Source organism: Peromyscus leucopus, chromosome 1, assembly GCF_004664715.2.
Source record: "Peromyscus leucopus breed LL Stock chromosome 1, UCI_PerLeu_2.1, whole genome shotgun sequence".
NCBI classification, from domain to species: domain Eukaryota; kingdom Metazoa; phylum Chordata; class Mammalia; order Rodentia; family Cricetidae; genus Peromyscus; species Peromyscus leucopus.
The window spans coordinates 46718807-46744736 of record NC_051063.1 but is presented as its reverse complement, the minus strand read 5'-3'; the positions used below and the strand labels follow the sequence as shown (position 1 = coordinate 46744736).

At 38.6% G+C, this 25930-nt stretch overlaps 1 protein-coding gene across 1 annotated transcript in view; it reads left to right on the top strand.

Moving 5' to 3' along the window:
- The first annotated feature begins 13956 nt into the window (after positions 1–13956).
- The window catches only part of LOC114706876 (cytochrome P450 2C70-like), a 56345-nt gene continuing 44371 nt past the window's right edge, over positions 13957–25930 (top strand). The window contains exon 1 of the mRNA XM_037206699.1: positions 13957–14176. Coding sequence (XP_037062594.1) covers positions 14009–14176 — 168 coding nt within the window. The 5' untranslated portion in view covers positions 13957–14008. The remainder of the gene's footprint in view (positions 14177–25930) is intronic.

Sequence of the window (25930 nt, the reverse complement as noted above, 5' to 3'; positions counted from 1 at the left end):
ACTAAAAAGAAAGTTCATAGCAATAAATGCCTACATAAAGAAGTTGGAGGGTTGGGGATTTAGCTCAGTGGTAGAGTGCTTGCCTGGGTTCGATCCTCAGCTCAAAAAAAAAAAAAGAAGTTGGATTAATCTCAAACTAGTGACTTAACAGCATATCTGAGAGCTTTAGAACAAAAAGAAGCAAACTCACCCAGGAAGAATACATGCCAAGAAATAATCAAATTGAGGACTGAAATAAATAAAATAGAAACAAAGAGCATAATATAAAAAAAATCAATGAAACAGAGTTGGTTCTTTGAGAAAATCAATAAGGCACACAAACTCTTATCCAAACTAGCCAAAGGCAGAGAGAGAATATCCAAATTAACAATGTCAGAAATGAAAAGGTAGACATAACAACAGACAATGAGGAAATCCAGGGAATCATCAGGTCATACTTCAAAAACCTATACTCTAAAAATTTGGAAAATCTAAAAGAAATAGACATTTTTCCTGGATAGGTACCACATACTCAAATTAAATCAAGACCAGATAAACAACTTAAAAAACCCTATGACCTCTAAGAAAATAGAGGCAGTCATTAAATGTCTCCCAATCAAAAACAAACAAACAAACAAACAAACAAACACCCCAGGGCCAGATGGTTTCAGTGCAGAATTCTACCAGAATTTCAAAGAAGAGGTATTACTTATACTCCTTAAATTGTTCCACACAATAGAAACAGAAGGAACATTGACAAACTCTTTTTATGTGGCTACAGTTACCCTGATATACAAACTACCCAAAGATGCAAGAGAAAAAGAGAATTACATACTAATCTCCCTCATGAACACTGATGCAAAAGTACTCAATAAAATACTGGCAAACCAAATCTAAGAACACATCAAAAAATTCATTCATTATGATCAAGTAGGCTTTATCCCAGAGATACAGGAATAGTTCAACATACGAAAATCTGTCAATGTAATCTACCATATAAACAATCTGAAAGAAAGAAACCACATGATCATCTCATTAAATGCTGAAAAGCCCTTTGACAAAATGCAACACCCCTTCATTATAAAGGTCTTGGAGAGATTAGGAATACAAGGAACATACCTAAACATAATAAAGGCAATTTACAGCAACTCATGCAGCCAACATAAAATTAAATGGAGAGAAACTCAAAGCAATTCCACTGAAATCAGGAACAAGACAAGGCTGCCCACTCTCCCCATATCTATTCAATATAGTACTCAAAGTCCTAGCTAGAGCAATAAGACAACAAAAGGAGATCAAGGGGATAAAAATTGAAAAGAAAGAAGTCAAATTTTCCCTATTTGCAGATGATATGATAGTATGGATAAGTGACCCTGAAATTCTACAAGGGAACTTCTACAACTGATAAACACCTTTAATAATGTAGCGGATACAAGATTAACTAAAAAAAAAAAATCAAAACAAAAAACAGTAGCCTCCTATATACAAATGATAAATGGGCCAAGAGAGAAATCAGAGAAATATCATCCTTTACAATGGCCACAAATAATATAAAATACCTTGGGGCAACTCTAACCAAGCAAGTGAAAGACCTGTATGACAAGAACTTTAAGTCTTTGAAGAAAGAAATTAAAGAAGATATCAGAAAATGGAAAGATCTCCCATGCTCATGGATAGGTAGAATTAACATAGTAAAAATAGCAATCTTACCAAAAGCAATCTACAGATTCAGTGAAATCCCTATCAAAATCCCACCACAATTCTTCTTTGAAAGAACAATACTCAACTTCACATGGAAAAACAAAACCTCAGGATAGCACAAACAGTCCTTTACAATAAAGCAACTTCTGGAGGCATCACCATCCTTGACTTCAAGCTTTACTATAGAGCTATAGTAATGAAAACAGCTTGGTATTGGAATAAGAACTTACATGTGGACCAATGGAATCAAATCGAAGACCCTAACATTAATCCACACACCTACAGTACCTGATTTTTGACAAAGAAGCCAAAACTGTACAATGAAAAAAAGAAAGCATCTTCAACAAATGGTGCTGGCATAACTGGATGTTAAATGTAGAAGATGGCAAATAAATCTATATCTATCATTATGCACAAAACTTAAGTCCAAGTGGATCAAAGGCCTCAGCAGCTACATTGAACCTGATAGACGAGAAAGTAGGAAGTAGCCTGGAATGCATTGGCACAGGAGACCACTTCCTAAATATAACACCAGTAGCACAGACACTGAGACAAACAATCAATTAATGGGACCTCTTGAAACTGAGAAGCTTTTGTAGATCAAAGGACATGGTCAACAAGACAAAGTGACAGCCTACAGAATGGGAAAAGATCTTCACCAACCCCACATCTGACACAGGGTTGATCTCCAAAATATATAAAGAACTCAAGAAACTACGCAGCAAAATGTCAAGCAATCCAATTAAAAAATGGGCTACATACCTAAACAGAAATTCTCAACAGAAGAATCTCAAATGGCCAAAAGACATTTAAAGAATTGCTTAACATTGTTAGTCATCAGGGAAATGCAAATCAAAACGACTCTGAGATACCATGTTATACCTGTCAGAATGGCTAAGATAAAAAACACTGATGACAGTTTATGTTGGAGAGGATGTGGAGCAAGGGGAATATTCCTGCTCTGTTGGTGGGAGTGCAAACTTGGAAATCAGTATGGAGACTTCTCAGAAAATGGGGAATCAAGACCCGGTAATACCACTCTTAGGCATATACTCAAAGGATACTCAGTCACACCACAAGGAGAATTGCTCAAGTATGTTCATACCAGCATTATTTGTAATAACCAGAACCTGGAAACAACCTAAATGTCCCTCAAATGAAGAATGGATAAAGCAAATGTGGTACATATATACAGTGGAGTACTACTCAGCAGTAAAAAGCAATGATATCATGAAATTTGCAGGTAAATAGATGTAACTAGAAAATATCATCCTGAGTGAGGTAACCCAGACTCAGAAAGACAAACATGGTATGTACCCACTCATAAGTAGATACTAGATGTAAAGCACAGGATAACCAGACTATAATCTACAGCTCCAGAGAAGCTAGCTAACAAGGAGGACCCAAAGAGGGATGCAACAATCGCCTTGGGAAGGGGAAATAGATGAGATCTCCTTGAGTAGACTCAAGGCAAGGGTGGTGGGTAGTCAAGGGGAGGGGACTGGGGATTGAGAACATAAAGGAACTTGATGGTTGGTCTAGGAGAGGGATGGAGTGGGAGAGCAATGAATGAGATATCTTGACTGTGGAGACCCACAGAGGTTTTCTAGTGAGAACTTACTCAGGGTCTGAAAATCTGAGCTTGTTTTACTCAGTAGGGCTGAATAAGGGGATGATTTGACCACAGTGTGGTTACCAGGTGCTTGGAAGGGAAGGGTCTACACTTGGCTGTGTGGTGTGCTTTGACCTTCAAGGGGGAGGTCTTTTGCCCTGCCCTTTGGCAATATTATAAAAATCCCTTTTGAATAAACAGAAAAGCTATTGGGTCATGAATCAGGCCTCCTGAAGCTATCCTGTGTTTCTGTCTTTCCTACTAGGTCTCTATATCTAATATTTTTTATCCCTCTCTCCTCTGAATCCTTCAAAAGGTAGGAGCTGGCCTCTCATACTTGATAGAGGGAGACATTATGGGGTTAGGGAGAAACCTGGTGCTAGGGAAATTCCCAGGAAATCACAAGCATCTCCCCAGCTTAGACTACTAGCAATAGTGGAAAGGGTGCCTTAACTAGCCTACCCTGGTAATCAGACTGGTGAATGCCCTAACTGTCATCATAGAGCCTTCATCCAGTAACTGATGGAAGCATATGTAGTGATTCACAGCCAAGCACCAGGCTGAGCTCCAGGAGTCCAGTTGAAGAGAGGGAAGAGGGATTATATGAATAAGGGGGTCAAGATCATGATGGGGAAAACCTACAGAGTTAACTGAACCAAGCTTGTAGGATCTCACAGACTTTAGACTGACAACTGTGGAACCTGCATGGGACTGGACTAGGACCTCTGTATAAGGGAAACTATTGTATATCTTGGTCTGTGTACTGGTATCAGGTACTGTGTACTTGCTCCTGGTACTGGGATCAGGATCTATCTCTGGTGCATGAGCTAACTTTTTGGAGACCATTACCTATAGTGGGATACCTTGCTCAGCCTTGAGGCAGAAGTAAGGGGCTTGGTCCTGCCTCAACTGAATATACCAGGCTTTGCTGACTTCCTGTGGGAGCCCTTACCCTTTTGGAAGAAGGGATGGGAGGTGGGTCGGGGGAAAAGCTGAGGGGGGCAGGAGGAGGGATGAGAGGGCAATCTGTGGTTGGTAAATAAAATGAATAAAAAAATTTCTTAAATAAAAAAAAAGAACTTAATGTCCACATTCCTGACAGATGGGGTGGGTGATTTTTGGTTGTTTAGTGGGCTATGGATATTTTCATCATTTAAGGGGTTGGTTACAAGTTGTTTTTTTTTTTTTTTTTAACAGTCAGGAAAAAACCTGAACAATAGAGATTGGATTTGGGGATCTTGTTCTGGAAAGAAAAAGAGAGGAATATAGAAAAAATAGGATAAAAAGGTATATTATTGAATCTACTTTTTTTTTTTTTTTTGGTTTTTCGAGACAGGGTTTCTCTGTGTAGCTTTGCGCCTTTCTGAACTCACTTGGTAGCCCAGGCTGGCCTCGAACTCACAGAGATCCACCTGGCTCTGCCTCTTGAGTGCTGGGATTAAAGGCGTGCGCCACCACCGCCGGCTTGAATCTACTTTTAAGCCAAAAAAGCAGCCACTAGTCGTAAATAGTTTGCATTGTCTTGGATTTTTGTATATTGATACAAATTTGAGGTTGTTTTTGTTAGAACTTACTGTACATACATTTCTACTCTTGTTCAAGGTATTGTACTTATATAGCTCATTTAACAATACAATGTAAATTTCTGGTCCTTGAAAGTTACTATTACAAACTATTTAGGATAATAAATGTAGGTTAATAGTCACCTATTATAAAGCTTATAGTCATGTTAGGTATGTTTTCAAGGTCAAACAGAGATATATTTTAGATAGACAGGTAGTCATCAAACACTTCAGAGATCTACAGAATATAGCATTTAAGATGTTTTAATAACTTTTTTTTTTATGACAATGAGACGTGTGTGCTCCTGGCAACATCAATCTACTTCAAAGAAGATGATGGGCATTGAAGAAATTCCATATGGTGTTTACTTTCTTTATGGCAAAAATTAGCTACTCAGGAATAAATTGCCCTTGCCTTGACTGCTGACAACATGCTGTTTAAATTGGACAAGCAGGACAGAAATGATAGTGACCATCAAAATTTGCCAAGACAAGATGGGGCAGTCCTTCAAAAATCCCACTTCACAGATAAGTTTGTCAGATATTCTAAACCTGCAGGCTGAAGATGGATGCCCCAACTTTGCAGAGGACCCTTGAATGACTATCCAGTCAGCCAGCCTTTCCTGCCATTTCTTAATTTTGAAAGTTGTTTGCTCTGCACTTCTTGTTCACTCAGGTAATATATCCTTCTCAGGTCTCTGATGGAGTTGAAGACTAGATAGTTAAAGTTTTCCTTGTTACCAAATTCAGAAAAGAAACTCACATAAGAGGTATGAACTATATAAGGTTGAAAGGCACAAAAAGATAATTTTGGGTTGGTAATGCAAGTTAGGATAGAAAGTGAATTAGGTACAACACTTCAGACTCACCAAGATAGGATAGATAATGGAATATTTTCTCTGAATTTATCAAATGCTAATAGACTGGACATTGTTAATGTAATTATTGCCTGCCTATATTTGTATATAGTTATTGTAATTATTGTATATAGTTTTTCTATGTTAGTTAAAACTTGTGCTTTTTATTTAGACAAAGGGGGAAATGTGTTATATTTTGTTTGTGTTCTGACAAATAAAGCTTGCTTGGAATCAGAGGGAAAAGCTAGCCACTAGTAGGCCCTAGAGGTCTGGGGGTCTGTACAGAGAACAGGAATTGATAAGTTGGGGTGGAGACAGGATCCCTTTTGGACTAGAGGAATGGAAGAGGAAGGAAGAGTCTGTTTGCTCTCCTGCTTCTCTGATCTTTCTGGTTTTACTGAGATATCTGAGTCCTGGATTTTATTGATAACATTTAATTAGATTTATGCTTCAGGTCACATATTTAGACAGTTTTTCAGAGGCCATTTTACAAATGCCATTCTTACCTCTGCATTTGTTAACTGTATAAAATAATACCAACATCCAGATATATTTTAGCTAATTATAAACTAATATAGTTAATAGTGTACTAAGTCAGTCATATGTTGTATTATAAGTCAGTTTTAACTTACTTATATTTCTTTTATGTTAAATTAATTAAAAATCATAGTCAAATGTTTTATTTACTATACATGTATTGCACTAGGTACTTTGTACCTTCTTGGACTTTGCATACTTATATAAAAACACTAGCATCAATCTAGTAAACTACATAGTTATTTGTGGATTTCTTTCAAGATTCCAGGTCCCTGAGTCTTCTCAGGAAAAATGTACAATCAGAGAATAATAATCCAGTAATGAGTCACAGGTTATAATTTCATGGCTTGTTCATACATTTAAGTGTCTTATGAGCTTTTTGTTTACCCAGAAACCTAACTCATTCTTTATATCTTTTTAAGGAGAACACAGCATTTATTTTTCCCAGCTGTCTCCCATTACTAGGCTACAATGATTAGGTATCAAATAAAGGACAATTCTTTTTATTTTATATTAATTCTAATTTCTGCATCATTGTATATACTAGTAAACAAATTTAGTAAAATAGCAACCTTAGATAATTTGCACTGTAATTTGTACTGTTATGGATTCTTATATGTTGATACAAATGTAAACAAATAGTTTATATTCCTGTTTAAGATAATTTGTATATTGATACAAATACAGAACTATATTTGTTATAATGTACATATATTTCCACTCTTATTTGAAATATTTTTATATTGATACAAATGTAAATTTATATCTGTCATACTTTATGTATGTTCTACTTCTGTTTAGGATATTCGGTATATTGATATATATTTAAGATTATTGTCATATTGCATATCGCACTATATATTCCTACCTCTGTTATAAATATCTTGTGTATTGTCACAATTTTGAAGTCATCATTCTTTACCATACATTTGCTTATAGACTGTTTACCTTGTTTACGTGAAGCCTTAGTCCTTAGGTTATTTTGGTAGATAAGACATAGATTTATAGTCACCTATGCCTGTCATCTCTATAGTTATGTTAGTTAGGTTATCCAGATTTACAGATACATAGGTCAGATGGACAGGTAATCTTCAAACACTTCATAGACCTAGAGAATATGGCATTTAAATAACTTAGAATTCTGTTGCCGTGAGACGCAATTGCTCCTGGCTGCACCAATTTGATCCCGAGAGAATGTTGGGCTTCTAAGACATTTCTATTTGGAAGTTTGTCTTCTTGGCACAAAATGGCCTACTGGGCAAAGAACTGCCCTTACCTTGATGGCTGACAGTACAAATGCAGTGCTGTCCTTTCTGGACAAGTGGGACACAAGGAAAGCGACCACTGTACTCTGTCAAGACAGGGTAAGATGGTCTTTCAGAATTCCTGCTTCTAAAAATGGTCTGTCAGATACTCTAGGTCTGTAGCCAATTTAAATACACCAACAATGCTGAAAAACATTAGGTGACTGTCCAGGCTGCCAGCTGTCTTGGTTTACTCTTGCAAGATTCCCAAAAGTTGCTTGCATCCATCTACCATTTCTCAGGTACCATTATGTTCCTTCTCAGGTCTTTGGTGGGATTGAAGACTAGCAGTTATAGTTACAACTTAGTATATATAATATCTTAGAACATATTAAGTATTAGATTCAGGTTCTTTAGGATAGGACACCTTTTGGAATGATCTTTATAACATGCCATTTACTTATGCTCTATACTTCTCTGGATTTTAGTATGTGTTTCTTGCTTGATATTGTTTACATTGGTTGTAGTTCCATCTTATCTAAGTCATTATCCCTCATTATTCCTAGACAATATTTGATAACCATTCCTTTGTATATAGTCTTGTATTAGTTTAGAACCTTCTTATTTAGACAAAAAGGGGGAGATGTAGTGGGTAGCCATTCCAGCTTTGATCTGGAAGTTCCAACCCCCATTGAGACTCTGGCAACTGTCACGCCTACGAGGCGGGGCCAGGGAAGGCGCCTGGAGACCCGAGATCTGGATGGGCCAGCACTCTCTCTGTTCCAGGACCCTGAACGGTGGAGGTGGATCAAGCAGAGCTCCAGAGAACACTGCTGGACTGTGATACACCTTTCCGAGACCCTGCGACTTACCTATCCCTTAATTTGTAAGTTATGTCATTAAATAAATATCCTTTTAACTATGTGGAGTGGCCTTAATAATTTCACCAATAATGTCATGTGTACACCTCCACTTACTACTGGAATTTTTTTACAGTTCCTCCACAAGGAACCATGCTTCTTCTTGAACATAGTCCTCAATACTTCTTTTCCACATGCCCAAATTCCGAAAAGTCATGAGTGAGAAGCACCTTATTTCTTTCCATGTATTTCTATTGCTAAAAACAATGCCTAAAGAAATTGGAACATACACTAGGGAGTAGGTCTGAGAGACAGAAGAAGAAGCAGACTGGTGGCAGATATAGAGTCCCCAAACTATGCCCGAAGAGAAAGCATAGCCTCTGCCTTCCACACTCCAGCTCTTTATGCATACTTCCCAGTAAACACATATGCATGTGCATACTTACCCAAGCCTTTACAAACCTTATAAAAAACTGGGAGCCTTCCTCTTCCACCAAATTCCTTTCCTGAGAATCAATGAGAGCTTCTTTTATTGAATTTTAGCCATGGAACATCACAGTGGATTGCTAAGCTTTAGAGAACTGGAATGAAAATAGAAAACACAAATAGTAAAAATGTCACTCTAGTTTCCATAGAGTCAACCTATTTAGACTTGTAATAGTATTGTTTTATAATATTTTTATCCAGAAAACTTAAGTTTGAAGTCTGTATATATATCTCACATTATAATGATTATCACATATAGATGTCCTACCATGTGCCAGGCAATAGACCAGGCAGTTGACACACTAAAGCCAAGGAACCATCATACTATAATATTCAACAGGTAACTTTGTCTTATTTCACAAAGAAACTGATATAAAAATTCCATATTCATTTCTAGGGTTCTATTGCAAATGAATAAAACCTCAATATCCATACTATGCTTATTCATTATTTGATTACTGCACATCTTTCTCATACCAACTACATACTGAAATAGATATCAATAGTCAGATGACTGCTATAGACCAAACTGTGAAACACTTCCTGTTGAAATTCAAGAGGCTGTAATGAAGAGTTGAAATCTAAAATCTTGGGTAACCACAAGTGTTCCAATGCAGTTCTCATCTATTGTTACAAAATTACAGAGGGTGGCATCATAGGAACTGCACCACAGCATGCAGCATCTGTAGAAAAAAACACATTTTCACCATGCAGCATTCTTGGCTCGAAGCACAGGCTTTGTATGGAATCAAGGGAGATTGGGAAACCACAGTATAAGCTAAGACACACTGTTTATGGCATCTATTTCCTGTGTGAGCCCACACCCATTGATTTTATTTCAAATCAGGATCCAATTAATTCTTCAGAGTAAAGCATGAATGAATAATTGAGGAACAATGCAAATCTAAAATTATGACTCATTGAATGAAATAGTCCTCTTTCTTCACTATCAGCCACAATAATAGAAATAAGTATGAAATCAGGATTTGAAGAAGTAGACAAAACTTTGAATTCTATGATTATATTATAAAATGCAATGACCTAAATGTTTTTCAACCTGAAATCTTTCTCCTTATTAATTCCCAGAGTAGGACAAGAGGCAAATGGCAGGAAAGTCATAAAACTTTACTGATTTTGACTTTACACTCAATTTTAAAAACATTTTCTCTAGTAATAAAATTTCTGTGAAAGCAGCATAACTTATATCTCCTCTTTTGCTTTTTAAAAATTTTTATTATTAAATTTTTCTATTCATTTTACATACCTACCACAGATCCTCCTCCTCCCTCTTTCTCTCCCCAGCCTTCTCCCCAACCCATCCCTCATTCCCACCTCCTCCAAGGCAAGGTCTCCCATGGGGAGTCAGTAGAGCCTGGTATATTCAGTTGAGGCAGGTCCACACTTCTCCTCCCTGCACCAAGGCTGCACAAGGTGTCACACCATAGACACTGGGCTCCAAAAAGCCTGTTCATGCACTAGAGATGGATCCCGATCACACAGTCTGGGGGCCCCCTAAATAGTTCAAACTAAACAACTGTCTCGCATACCCAGAAGGCCTAGTCCAGTACCATGGGGGCTCCATAGCTATTGGTCTACAATTCAGGGGTTTCCACTAGTTTGGCTGTCTGTCTCTGTATGTTTTCCCATTATGATCTCGATATCCCTTGCTTATAGAATTCCTCCTCTCATTGATTTGACTCCTTTTGCAAAGTACTAGAGGAGCGTAAAGCATACTTGCTTTGGTGGATAATTTTTACTTCTATCTGGAGGATATTACCAGTAATTTGGAGAGGAGTAGACACAAGAGGTAGCTTCTCTTCCAGAGCTCTGTCTCCAGTGTGAGAAGAGAAGTAGATAGGTCAGAATGAGCAGGAAGACCACGACTGGATCCATGGTGACCTTTATGACTGACACAGATGTGATCAAGTAGCACAGAATGTTTTTAATGCAGGTGCATAATTGACCTTTTGTACTTTGGGGCCTCATTGACTAATCAGCTAGGCACTGTTTAACCTCTCTTCCAAGTAGGCTTTGTCCCAATGATAAGATAATTCAAGTTCTTTAACCTTGTCCTTTTTTATAGGGTGTCCTGTAGTGATTTTGGCTTAATTTTACTGAGTTATGACCAAATATTGGTGATAAATATTTAACAAATATTGATGTTTTGAATGTCTTTCTTTGAAAATAGTGAATTTTTAAAAAGCATTTCATTTTGAGAGTATAGTGTAAATATATCATTTTCCACTTTTCTTTTCTCATGCAAAAGCTTCCATATTTATATTTTCTTGTTATCTTTCTAGTCCATGTCCTCTTTTGTTTTTAATTGTTATTGTATACAAACTATATATATGTTTATGGATTTAAACATATGTATTGTTTATATCATATATATGTATACATATTTCTAAATATACAAATATAGCCTGTTAAATCTGTATAACATTGATTATGTTCCACATCCATGTACACCTCTCTATTTGTATTGCCCCTCAGATTTTTGGGTAAGATTTTATGGCTATACCTTCTGACATTCCTAGGAGAAATAATCACACTTTAATTTGGATGAAATAAGCTCAGTAAGTTTCTTTAAAAACAGCATAATTTATCACCTGGAGTAATGGTTGTTCCTTCTCAGCTCATCTTTTTTTTCTGTGATGACAATATGTACAGCTTTTTCCTCTACTTGAATGCAGGAAATAAGTCCCATTTGCAGAGGTGACATCCTTAAGAATACTTTTATTAATTCCATGAATTTTATACATTGCATTTAGATTATATTCACCCACAATCCTCATAGATCTACCTCTCATTCCATATCCACCAATATTTTGTCTTCATTTTTTAAACTAATCAATTCCAGTACATACTCTTGGGTATGTGATGTTTCACCTAACAGGGGATGTGCTTTTAAGAAAATCAAGTCTCCTATTCCTGGTAGCTTTCAATTAGTAGTAGCTCTTTAGCTAGGGGTGAGGCATTGTGATCACATTCATCCAACATGTGCTTGCTGGCATTTTGTCTGGCTTGAATCTCCACATGTCTTGTGTTTGCTGTTACAACTGTTTGAGTTCACGTATGCTGTTACCAGCTTTGTCTGGAAAGCACTTCTTCCTTGTAGTCATTCATGATCTCTGGCTCTTACAACATTCTGGCCCTAGATGTGCAGTGATTCCTGAGTCTTGGAATGCGATGAAGTGGAAAAAATTGTCCCATTCAGTAATGAGCATTCTGCAGGCTCTTATGCTCTGCATCTTGAATAGCTGTGCATCTTGGTGTTAATAGTAATTTAATGTGTTGTAAAAGGATAAAGCCAACATGTATCATTAGTATTCAGTTAAGTACTATGTCCTTTTAAAGTAATAGTGGTTGGCTCTCCCCTAGCATCTATAACTTATATAGCTATAGCTTCTCAGCCCTGGTAACAGTTTCAGTTATGGGTTTAGTCTTGTGGGCTGGGCCTAAAATCCACTCAGAAAGCAGTTGGTAACTCCCACTATATTCATGTCACTATAGCACTGGTGCCCTTGTCTTGTCATATTGTTTGTCAAAGGGTTCACAGCTGGACAAGACTGGTGATCACAATTCTCTTCCATTAGGTGTATAGCATCTTCCAAGTCTATGAAATTTAACCAGTATAGATAAATTTCCCACATAATATACGTGCATAAAAAGAGTTTAAATGAGATGCTCTAAATTGTGGTAACAATGTCCCTAGTGGCTACCAAATAAAAAGCTTCATGCCAGGCAAAAGTAAGGTACCTGTAAGATCCAATAGACACCTTTTCTCACTCCAACGGTCAGTGAAGGAATGTGAGGATTCTGCCAATTTCTAAGTATATCTATTCCAGTTATACATTTTGGGACTGAGGAAATAATGACTAAATGAGATTGGGACTCATTGGACCTACTTGGAGTCAGACCACAGCCAATTCTCCTCTTCTTCTAATCTTATAATGAGGGCTTTGGTTCGATTTTCTTCAACTTGAGTTATGTGAATGCCAGAGAAAAGATTTTCTTCCAGGGTACACTTAGAAAACTTTTGACTATTTATGCTCGTATGGAGCCAGACAATATTATCACTAAGTTCATTGTTATCCTTCACCATATTCTGAGATGCTAAATATTGGTTAGTTTTTTCACGGAGCTCATCCCTATCCTTTGTCAATTTACCCAGAGACACTAAGAACAACCAACCAAGCAGTGGTATTTTCCTTATTTTCCCCAAACAGTTAAAAGTTTATTGTATAGCATCACCAAATACATTTCCACTCACTGTTGGTGAATCAGTATAATCAAATGCAGTTAGCTCCTTAAATTTGTAATATAGTTCACATCATGGGCTTTCAATATTCTCCAAACTTCTAGGAAAGGCTTCAGTAACTAGAGAGGCTTCAGTAATTGTAGGTGTTGGAAAATTGGAAAGCCTATTTCAGATACTTAAGAGACTCTCTTTATACTTCTGTTTCTCTAGAACCACTTCTGGTGCCAAAATCTGTATTAGTCAGGGTTCTCTAGAGTAACAGAATTTATAGAATGAACCTCCCTATCATTATAAAAAGGAGATTTATTAGCATTATTGGTTGTAAGCAAAAAGTAAAATAATCCAGTAGTTGCTCAGTCCACAAGGCTGGATGTCTCAGCTGGTCTTCAATATATGCTTGAATCCTGAAGAAGTAGGCTCTAATGCCAGTGAAGGAGTAGACTTGCTAGCAGGGTGCGGACAAGCAGATAAAGAGCATAAGGTTTCTTATGTATGCTTCCAGAATTAGGTGTAGCTCAGATTAAAGATGTGTGTTTTTCAGACTCAAGATCTTGATTAGAAGTGGATCTTCCTACATCAAATTAATAAAAAATACCTCACTTATGTGTCCTCCATTTCTGGGTTTTAGTTAATTCTAGATTTACTCAAGTTGTCAATCAAAAGTAGTCATTGTATTTAACTTTACTGTTAAATTATAGTCATATTACACTCTGAAGAAGGAAGAGTTATGTTGAAATGGCAAATACATAGAAAAATAATGTCAGGAATTTGGAAGTTTTGTTTATACAGACCTATGTTTACTGAAGATAAAGAGGTCTCATCCAAAGTCCAAATACTTTACTGCTTTGGAGCTGCATTTATAGACTCTTGGAGTGGAAGCTTTCTAGTGTATTTGTTCAAAGTGGGCCAATGACTCTCTTCATAATCTTGGGGATTTGCCTTTCTTGTTTGAGTCTTCTTTTCCTATGGAATCAGCACCATGGCAAAGGGAAACTCCCACCTGGGCCCACACCTTTTCCAGTTGTTGGAAATATTTTGCAAATGGATATTAAAAATATCATCAAGTCTCTGAACATGGTAAGTGTGATTAGCTTCTTTTCAGGGGTTTTCAATGAGTGAATGATACATTACTAATGTTATGATTTGTGACCCCTGTGAAAGACCATAGACTCAATTCAGTTATATTGAAAAAAAATGTGTTGATTACCAAGTAGCAGGATGATAGCTTTAAAGCTGAATCCCAGGCATGTCATGATGAGGGGTATAAGGAAGGTTTTTTATTTTTTTAAGGCAAACCACAAAAAGAACTTTAATATCTGTGCAAGCAAGCCAAAACTGGTCTGTTCTGCCAAATTGAGAGGTTAATGAGACTCAAAACAGTCTCTGAATATCTGTGTAAGAAAGTTACAGAAGCCAACAAGCAATTAGTCATATCATAACAAGTAAATGGTTATGGCTGTGTATTTCTAGGTGGGGGGGTCAGTCAGTCATGGTTACTGGGAGCTTATCTTTCAGGAACTGGAGTCAGGGACAGACAGCTAGTAGGTCCCTAGCATAAAATGGAGTTTCTTTAGTTATTAGAGTCTCCAGTGGCACTAGATCATATGAATTATATCATTGATTCACACTTATATAGGGCTAAAGGTTTATGTTTTGATTGTGTTGAATTTTTTATATATGTTCTTAGCCAGTTTGTGATGCAAGAGCCTATGGTAACATTAATAATAACAGGAGAGGATTTTAGTCCATTACATTCCCCACTGACTCTAGGAAAATGAGTTAGGAAATTTAATTTTAGGGCCTCTGATATATATAGTGTTTGACATTGACATTTACAAATGATGCATAAAAATATGATGTGTAAAGTGGAGAGGCAGAGAAAATAAACTTTTGTTTTACCCAGGTAAAATTTGGTGGTCACGAAGTAATCCATTTAATCAGATCCAAGCCCCCTTCTTGAGTAATCTTTTTGTACGTTTTTGTTACTCCCCAATTTTAAGAAGTATCTGTAATACTGAAGGATCCTGGAAGCAGCATGAGCTTTGGATTACTAATAGGCACCATAGACAGTCATTTGTCTCTTTTGACAGTGACAGGGAAATTGCTTTTTTGGTAGAAGGGAACTAGTTTCCTATGGACCTAAATTACCAGCTCTTTGTGGAGATGGGCAACAACATACTCTTTTCAGTAATTGCTTTTCAGCTGAAATTAGGACATTATTGTCAGGGCCTAAGAAGACTCAAATTCTGGTTCAAGGCTGGGACAGGGCAGGGTACATCTGACTTGCTGCTCAGGTTCTGTTTGAACACCTGGGGCTAGTGTAGCTTTCGAAAGTCTGGAATGCTGGCCCGATGCTGGGGCTCAAGCAGGCAGGAAATTTCACCAGAAGCATCTGGGTTATATTGGTTTTCAGCAATTTTAGGACTTGCTGATTCCAAAGAACCCCCTGAAGTTGGTGTATTTGGAGCAGTTTGCAATCTTTAGTAGATTGGAAATCTGCTGAGACAAATACAGACTATGGATATTGACTTTATCTTGGGTGTACATTTGAAACTTCCAGGCCTGTGGTCTTGGTAATTGGGGGCATGAAAGAAGTCCCAAGATCATGGGGAAGACCATGTTTCCTGGCACAATGATAATGGACTAAATCTCTGGACCTATAATCCAGCCCCAATGAAATGTTTTTCTTTATAAGAGAGGTTATGATCATGGTGTCTGTTCACAGCAATAAAACCCTAACTAAGACAGAAGTTAGTACCAGGATTGGAACATTGTTGTTCTGATCATGTTCTTGTTTGGAGGAATTTGGTCTTTGGGACTTGGGGTTAGGAAAGAAGTGGAGTGCTTTAAGTACTACTTAATGGGCCATATTAGCAGGAGCATGGAAGACAGTGGTACTGAGGGTGATTTGAACTGTGGGGGTCTGGATCAAGAAGTTTCAGAGGATAAGAATGTAAATATGTTGCCTAGTGATGCTGTGATATTTTGATGAAGAATGTGGCCATTTTTTGCCCTTGTCTGAAGAGTCTGTCTGAGGCTAAAGTGAAGAGATTTGGATTAATTCTGTTGGCAGAGGAAATCTTAAAATAGCCTAACATTGACTCAGTCATGTGGTTACTAATGTTCACTCTCATGAAGATTTATAATGAAAAGGATTAAGCCGAGGAAGTAAAAAAATATAAAATGTGCAGATTGAGGATCAAAGGGGCACCAGGAAGTGCAAAAGCACTAAGTCCTGTGTTCAAGGAGATAATAGATTAAGAAATGGAACAAAGGAAATGGTGACCTCAGGGCGAGACCCCACACAGCTAAGCTTCTAACTTGTGAAAAGGAATTAAAGAACAGCTTAGGTCCAGGCATGCCAATGCATGCCTTTAATCCCACTACTCAGAAGGCAGAGGCTTGCAGATCTCTAAATCTGAGGCCAGACTGGCTTACCATCAAGTTATAGGACAGCAATCTTTGGCAGTGAAGAAAATTATCAAAATCAGGAAGTTGATGCAGATGCAATTGAACAAGCAGGCCATGTTCCAGCCCCAGCCAGCAGCAAACCTTGGCAGCTTCGGTCATGTGATTCTGGCTTTAGAATTAAGGATAGAAGAGAGGACTTATGGAATTTCCCTCCACTACTAAGGAAAGCTGCTGATGCCGGCATATGTCAGGGGTGTCCCTGCACGGAGGTGTGCATTGTGGTAAACTGTGAAGGTGAAGCCTGGATTTCCTCAGAGACCCTAAAATTTTGGAGATTCCAGTCATGAGATCCTTCCTGAGAAAAGCTGCTAATGGAGTGGAACCAGCCCAAGAAAAACAAGTGTGTCACACTCAACAAATCCGAAATGAGTTGGAGATCTGAAGAATGCTTTGACATCAGACATGGAGATTCAGTGTTTGGAGTTTGCTCAACTTGTTTTCAGTCTTGCTTTGGTTCACTATTTCCTCACTATGTCCCCTTCCTTACATTTTGGAAAGGTAATGTCTATCTTGTGCCATTGTATGTGGGAAGTATGTGATCTGCATTTTGATTTTGATTTTACAGGGGATTATAGTTAAGAGGCTAGAGGAATCTTAAGAGAGATTTTGAATTTTGGGCTTTTAAACAGGGTTAAGACTGTTATTCACTATGTGGACTTTTGAAGTTGAACCGAATACATTTCTGAATTATGGTATGGCTACAAGCCTACGCAGGCCATGGAGTTGAATGCGGTGGTTTGATTAGGAATGACCCCCATTGACTCATGTGTTTGAATTCTTGGACCAAGTGGCACTATTAGGAAGTATGGCCTTGTTGGAGTAGCTGTGGCCTTGTTGGAGGAAATATATCACCATCCAGGCAGGCTTTGAGATCATATATGTTCAAGCTATGCCTGCTGTTTTATAAATTTCCTTTTGCTGCCTATGGATCAAGTTGTAGAACTCTCAGCTGCTTCTCCAACACATGTCTTCCTGCATACTGCCATGCTTCCTGCCATGATGATAATTAACTAAACCTCTGGAACTGTAAGCCAGCCTTGATTAAATGTTTTCCTTTATAAGACTTGCTGTGATTATAGTGTCCCTTCACACAATAAAACTCTAACTTGTAGCTAGAGTTTTCCTGCCTTGCCCACAGTCTCGACAAATCTTTGTCACCCACAGCCGCTCAGTCCAAACCAAGTAAACACAGAGACTTATATTGCTTACAAACTGTATGGCCATGGCAGGCTTCTTGCTAACTGTTCTTATAGCTTAAATTAATCCATTTCCATAAATCTATACCTTGCCATGTGGCTTGTGGCTTACTGGCATCTTTTCATGCTGCTTGTTAGGGTGGCAGCTGGCAATGACTCCTTCTGCCTTCCTGTTCTTTTATTTCTCCTCTCTGTTAGTCCTGCCTATACCTCCTGCCCAGCCATGGGCCAATCAGTGTTTTATTTACTAATCAATCAGAGCAACACATTTGCCATACAGACCATCCCACAGCACAGCCAAGTGCATACCATCTTAGACACCTGCACTCAGGCCCGTGGTCCTAATCATCCTCTATGCGGACCTGCTGGGTAAAGCCACGAGGAATCCGAGAATGGGCTCCCACAGGACATACAGAACATCCCACAGCACTAACTAACTAAGACAGGTAGAGAAGCTTAGTCTGTTGACTAACACAACATAAGTACTTATCTGGAATCCATTTGACATGCTACAGGTGGATCTAAATTGTGACTTCCCAAAGTTTACATGAGTTTTTAAAGTTTACAAAAGTGATATCAGCATTATTGTTCTTTGCAATCTGTATTGAAATCTGCTTTGTAAAAGAAAAAAAAGCAGCTAACATGTATCTGTAAGCAGTTGGAATATACTCATGCCTGTCAGTCATATTAAAAGCTTGAGACCCAAAAGTATTTTGGAGATTAAAATCATGAACATTCTTTCCTCTGTCCAAAGTATTGGATGCATATAGATTGAACAGAGATGTTTTCAGCACAATAAGAAATTGGTTTGTTTAATCATTTGTCTTGAAACATAGGTGGTTGATTACTGAGAGCAGTCATTGAAAAACAAGATTTTAAAAAAGGGAATAGTAAAAGTTGCATTGAAACCTATTTTGTTGCTTTATCTCTTTTAGTGTGAAGCCTGTCAGAAAAGTAAAATGCATGAGTTTGCCATTTTTTAGGAGGAGACCTAGTAGCTCTCAAGAAGGAAGGCCTGGTTTTTATGCATGCAATGGCCTGAATAGACAGCTGGAGTCATAGGAGAGAGGGAAGTTGGGTGCTTGCTGCTGTTAAACAGATAAAGCTACATCCATCAACATCATCAGAGAACTGAGAAGGATAAGTTTGAGCAAGGAGTTTAATACAAATGTCCTCTGTATCAATTAAAATGACAGTGACTTACGTAGATGGTTACCATAGGTTTCTCTATGTTGGTTTTGGGGGCAGAGGTCATTGATCTTTGGCAGCCATGCAGGATACCATTAATTTTGTCATTGCCACACAAGGGAGCATTAGCTGTCAACTGCCAGATCCAGAAGATTAAAGAACTTTCATGTGGATGAGGAACTTGTGAGACTTGCCTACCTTGGCAAGGCAAAGAGGGGCAGTCAATTCTCCAGTTTCCTGCCTGTCCACAGTTTGGGCAGGGTCCTGGTGGTGGGCAAGGCATGGGGCAGTTTTTTTCCTACTGGTTAAAGGTACCACAATTCAGGTGGAATCATCTGTGTCCCATTGTCTTCTTTGGAAAAGACCTTAGGACTACCACTAGGGTCTGGCAGTTTTGTGTATCACATTTTAAATGCCATATTCAGCAGATCTCTGAGGCATTTGAAGGCTATTATTTAATTTATTAAGTAGACCTTATTTTAAATAAACTTTATTTGTTTCAGTGACTTGCTTTATTTTGGCTTTATTTTGAAAACATATACATCAGGCTAAATAAAGCTTGTCCCTGAAAATGAATTACATTTGTACTTAGCATGTTTACAAGCATAGTTTTGAGCACAGTAAAGAATTTAATCATTTGTAAGGTTACTAATCATTAATTTTCATGTCTTAAATATCTTTACCAGTTTACAAAAAGTTGGTAGTTTTTATAGGATTAGAAGTTTATAGTTTTATCCTAGTTAAGTTTTAATCTTTTTTTTAAATCATTTTTTTTATTTATTTTACAATACTATTCAGTTCTACATAATAGCCACAGATTCCCTTGTTCTCTCCCTTTCTGCTCCCCTCCCCTTCCCCCCAGCACACCTCCCATTCCCACCTCCTCCAGATCAAGGTCTCCCCCGAGGACTGGGATTGACCTGATAGACTCAGTCCAGGCAGGTCCAGTCCCCTCCTCCCAAATTGAGCCAAGCGTCCCTGCATAAGTCCCAGGTTTCAAACAGCTAACTCATGCAGCGAGCCCAGGACCTGGTACCACTGCCTGGATGCCTCCCAAACAGATCAAGCCAATCGACTGTCTCACCTATTCAGAGGGCCTGATCCAGTTGGGGGCCCCTCAGCCTTTGGTTCATAGTTCATGTGTTTCCATTCATTTGGTTATTTGTCCCTGTGCTTTATCCAACCTTGGTTTCAACAATTCTCGCTCATATACACCCTCCTCTTTCTCACTAATTAGACTCCCAGCGCTCCACCAGGGGCCTAGCCGTGGATGTCTGCATCCAGATTCCTCAGTCCTTGGATGGGGTTTCTGGCACAACTATTAGGGTGTTGGCCATCCCATCACCAGAGTAGGTCAGTCCCGGTTGTCTCTTGACCATTGCCAGCAGTCTTTTGTGGGGGTATCTTTGTGGATTTCTGTGGGCCTCTTTAGCTCTTTGAGACAAACAATCAATCAATGGGACCTCTTGAAACTGAGAAGCTTTTGTAGAGCAAAGGATACGGTCAACAAGGCAAAGTGACAGCCTACAGAATGGGAAAAGATCTTCACCAACCCCACATGTGACAGAGGACTGATATCCAGAATATATAAGGAACTCAAGAAATTAGACATCAAAACGACCAACAGTCCAATTGAGAAATGGGCTTTAGAACTAAACAGAGAATTCTCAACAGAGGAAACTCAAATGGCTGAAAGACATTTAAGGAATTGTTCAACATCCCTAATCATCAGGGAAATGCAAATCAAAACAACTCTGAGAAACCACCTTATGCCTGTCAGAATGGCTAAGATCAAAAACACTGAAGACACTTTATGCTGGAGAGGAAGTTTTAATCTTAAAAATTTGAATTGAAGATTCAATTGAAAATCCTCTGGCAGTAAGTTTAAATTTCAAACTATAAATATAGTCCATAGAAATACTGGGAACCTAACCTGAATTTTTTATAGTGTACCATTATAGAATATTATAGTTTCTTGTATGACTCAGTTTATCCAAATAGCTAAATCTTTTATTTCTATTTTTAATTAATAATTAATTAATTTTTCGTAGCCATTCATAGTTTACCCTCCCTCCCTCCTCTCCTCCAAGTGTCCTCCTCAGACATCCCCTCTTTCCCCCATCCACTCCTCCTCCTTTCTCTTCAGTAAAGTGGCAGACCTCCTATGTATATCAGCCAGCCCTGGCGTATCAGTTGCAGTAAGACTAGGCACCTCCTTTCCTACTAAGGTTGGACAAGGCAACCCTGTAGGAGAAAAGGGTCCCCAAAGCAGGTAACAGAATCAAAGACAGCCCCAGCTCCCACTGTTAGGAATCCCATAAGAAGTCCATGCTACACAACTGTAACATACATGCAGAGTGCCTAGGTCAGTCCCCTACAAGCTCTCTGGTTGGTAGTTCAGTCTCTGTGAGCCCCTATGAGTTCAGGCTAGTTGATTCTGTGTGTTTTCTTGTGGTGTCCATGGCTTTTATGACTCCTCTAATTCTCCATCCCCCTGTTCCTCAGGATTTTCCAAGGTCTGCCTAATATTTGTCTGAGTTTCCACTAGTTGCTGAGTGAAACCTCTCTGATGACAATTGGGCTAGGCAACAATATATGAGTATAGCAGAATATCATTAGGAATCATCTCATTGACTTTTTTTGCCAGTCATATTTGGTTCTACCCTAGGTCTCTGGACTGTTTAGACTCTGGGTCCTGGCCCTCTAGGCCATGGCAGGGGTGGGCTCCCTCTCATGGTAGGGGCCTCAAGCTGGACCAGTCATTGGTTGGCCACTCCTATAATTTCTGTGCCACCTTTACCCCATAATATCTTTTAGGCAGGGTAAACTGTAGGTCAAAGGTTATGTGGCTGTCCACTAAAAGTAGGATGTCCATTTTTACTATGGTAACCCTAACAATTCATAAGCAAAAAGGATTTTCCAATTTTTTTGATAATTTTTTCAATTTCTTTCTTCAAAGACTCAAAGTTCTTGCCTTACAGGTCTTTCACTTGCTTGGTTAGAGTTATTCCAAGATGTTTTATATTATTTGTGGCTATCATGAAGGGTGTTGTTTCCCAAATTTCCTTCTCAGTCTATTTATCATTTTTATATAGGAGGGCTGCTAATTTTTTTGAGTTTATTTTGTAGCCAGTCACTTCGCTGAAGGTGTTTATCAGCAGTAGCAGTTACCTGGTAGCATTTTTTTGGGGGGTTGCTTATGGATACTATCATATCATCTGCACATAATGATTGTTGTATGAATCCTAATTGGTCTTATTATAAAAACCTGGAGTTAGATATCAGGGTAAATGTTAAAAGATCAGAGGAAACAAAGGAACAAACCACTAGAGAAACTTCTCACCACTCCCGAATCCTTAGGCTGAAAGGGAGGCAAGATCCTGTCTCCAAGAATCCTTAGACCAAATGCCTGTAAGTCCTCAGTGGAAATGGCTCCAAACTCCTGTCTCCTCTCACCTTATATTCCTTTCTCCATCCAGCCATATCACTTCCTGTCTAACTGTCTTAGTGCTGGGATTAAAGGCGTGTGACTCCCAATACTGAGATGAAAGGTGTGTGCCACCACTGCTTGGTTCTGTTTCTCTTTTAGACTGGATTAATCTTGTGTGTAGTCCAGGGTGGCTTTGGGCTCGATCTCTGCCCCTGAGTGCTAGGATTAAGGGTGTGTGCCATCACTGCCTGGCCTCTATGTTTAATCTAGTGGCTGGCTCTGTCCTCTGATCTTTAGGCAAATTTTATTTGTTAGAGTACAAACACCACCACAAACCATTCGATTTCTTTCATTACCATTTGTATCCACCTGATCTCCTTTAGCTATATCATTGCTCTCGTTAAAACTCCAAGTAGTATATTGAATAGATATGGAGTGGACAGCCTTGCTTCACCCCGATTTTAGTGGAATTGCTTTAAATTTCTCTCCATTTAATTTGATGTTGGCTATTGGCTTTCTCTATATTGCTTTATTATGTTTAGGTATGTTCCTTGTATCCTTGATCTTTCCAAGACTTTTATCATGAAGGGGTGTTGGATTTGTTATAGGCTTTTTTAGCATCTAATGAGATGATCATGTGTTGCTGGAGGGCTTCTCTCCAGGTTCCCCAAGCCCCGCAGTCCCACAATCCACTTATAAAATAATCACTCAGACGCTTATATCACTTATAAACTGTATGGCCGTGGCAGGCTTCTTGCTAACTGTTCTTTTATCTTATATTAACCCATTTTTATAAATCTATACCTTGCCACGTGGCTGGTGGCTTACCGGCGTCTCTACATGCTCTTCTCCTGGCGGTGGCTGCAGTCCCTCCCCTCCTTCTTCCTGTTTCCCCAATTCTCCTCTCTCTTTGTCCCGCCTATACTTCCTGCCTGGTCACTGGCCATCAGTGTTTTATTTACATAGAGTGATATCCACAGCACTTCCCCTTTCTTCTTTTTTTAAAAAGGAAGGTTTTAACTTTAACATGGTAAAATTACATATAACAAAACAATTACCGAGCAAGAATTATAGTTACAATATTAAAAAAGATGTCCTATCTATCTTATATTTGTGAGTTTAAGGTTTTATAGCTAACTTATCTTTTATCATAACTGAGGAAATTACGACTATCTAGCCTTCAACCACATCAAAGACCTGAGAAGGAACATAATGGTACCTGAGAAATGGTAGATGGATGCAAGCAACTTTCGGGAATCTTGCAAGAGTAGACCAAGACAGCTGGCAGCCTGGACAGTCACCTAATGTTTCTCAGCATTGTTGGTGCATTCAAATTGGCTACAGGCCTAGAGTATCTGACAGACCATTTTTAGAAGCAGGAATTTTAAGAGACCATCTTACCCTGTCTTGGCAGAGTACAGTGGTCGCTTTCCTTGTGTCCCGCTTGTCCCGAAAGGACAGCATTGCATTTGTACTGTCAGCCATCAAGGCAAGGGCAGTTCTTTGCCCAGTAGGCCATTTTGTGCCAAAAAGACAAACTTCCAAATGGAAATGTCTTAGAAGCCCAACATTCTCTCGGGATCAAATTGGTGCAGCCAGGAGCAATTGTGTCTCACGTCAACAGAATTCTAAGTTATTTAAATGCCATATTCTCCAGGTCTATGAAGTGTTTGAAGATTACCTATCTATCTGAAATATATCTATGTATACCTAGAAGACTTAACTAACATGGCTACAGATATGATTATCATAGATGACTAATTATTAATCTATTTTTTAATTATCCATTACAATTTTAAATGAGTTATATAAACATAATACCTCAAACAAGAATAGAAATATATATATATATATATACAGTATAACAAAATTAACTTCAAGTTTGTATCAATGAACTAAAATTTATACCAATGTAAAACATTTTAAACATAAACTAAAATCTATACCAGTGTAAAACATTTTAAACAAGTTGTTCTTTAAAAGTAGGTTCATTAATCTACCCTTTTATCTTATCATCTCCATATCCTCCTATATATCATATCCCTTTTCTTTTTTAGAAAGAGATCACATTTATAATCAACCTGTTTTAAATAAAAATATTGGTTTTTCTCTGTCCCACACCAGAGGGCTCTTCTGATTTGGGACACAAGAATCCCTTAACCATTTTTTTTTTTTAAAGCAATATGTCTGGGTTTAGAGGGGAGTGAGCCAATTACACCTCTAAAGCCAGCTTGGTATATTTGGGAATTTGGGCGTAGCATCTCTTACTACTTCCTGCTGGAGGGGGCGCTGTATCTTATGGGGACGCAAAGAAAATTTTAGACCTATGGGGTAGTCCGTGAGGCTGTATTGTGTGAACCAGTTGCCTTGAAACCGATCTGGATGTTGGATCATCTGGGCCATGGTGTCATCGGAGTCCTTTCAGGGGTCTTGGCTGGTGAAACCTGATGTATCTTAATCTGGAACAAGTCCACAGCCTCTGGCTTTCTGTGGAAACAAAAGCAGAACCTCTTTTCCAAAGTAACATATCCTTATATCCAAATTTTGAAGTCAAGGTACCTTTAAAATATACATTTTGGCATAACTCAACAGCTTTTGTAATCAAATGTTTTTCTTTAATTATGAATATCAAAGAGAACATAATCCAGATTCTCTGTGTGGTAGCCATCTTTATGTGGCTTATGTTTTATATTACCTTGAGCCTTGAGCCTATTGCTTTAAACTGTACCATTGTAAGCCTGAAACGGGGCTGTGGCTGCTGGCTCCGCCCACTTCAGCTTCCCAACATGGCAGTGGTACGTTTTCTGCCAGCTCTGGGAGTCATCAAGTCTCAGAAATAGTGGGTCTAAGCTTTTATCAAAGCAGCGTGTAGCCAGAAACCTCTTTTTTTTTTTTTTTTTTTTTTTTTAAATACTAGTAAAGACTAAATCTACCACACAGCTTAATTTGCCGCTGGTAGATGCCTCATTTCCACCATACTGCCGGTCAAACACACCCGCCAGGAACCTGCCAGTGTTCAAACCTGCGTTTTGCCGCATCTAGCTGCCCGTATGAGACAAGAAGCAGGAACCTGGTTTTGGCTCTGTTTAGAATTGGTTATTAAATATTCTCAGGTTTAAGGTGGAAACTCGAGCCGTTGGGCGCCATTTGTTGCTGGAGGGCTTCTCTCCAGGTTCCCCAAGCCCTGCAGTCCCACAATCCACTTATAAAATAATCACTCAGACGCTTATATCACTTATAAACTGTATGGCCGTGGCAGGCTTCTTGCTAACTGTTCTTTTATCTTATATTAACCCATTTTTATAAATCTATACCTTGCCACATGGCTGGTGGCTTACCGGCGTCTCTACATGCTCTTCTCCTGGCGGTGGCTGCAGTCCCTCCCCTCCTTCTTCCTGTTTCCCCAATTCTCCTCTCTCTTTGTCCCGCCTATACTTCCTGCCTGGTCACTGGCCATCAGTGTTTTATTTACATAGAGTGATATCCACAGCAATCATGTGTTTTTTTTTCAGTTTGTTTATATGGTGGGTTACATTGACAGATTTT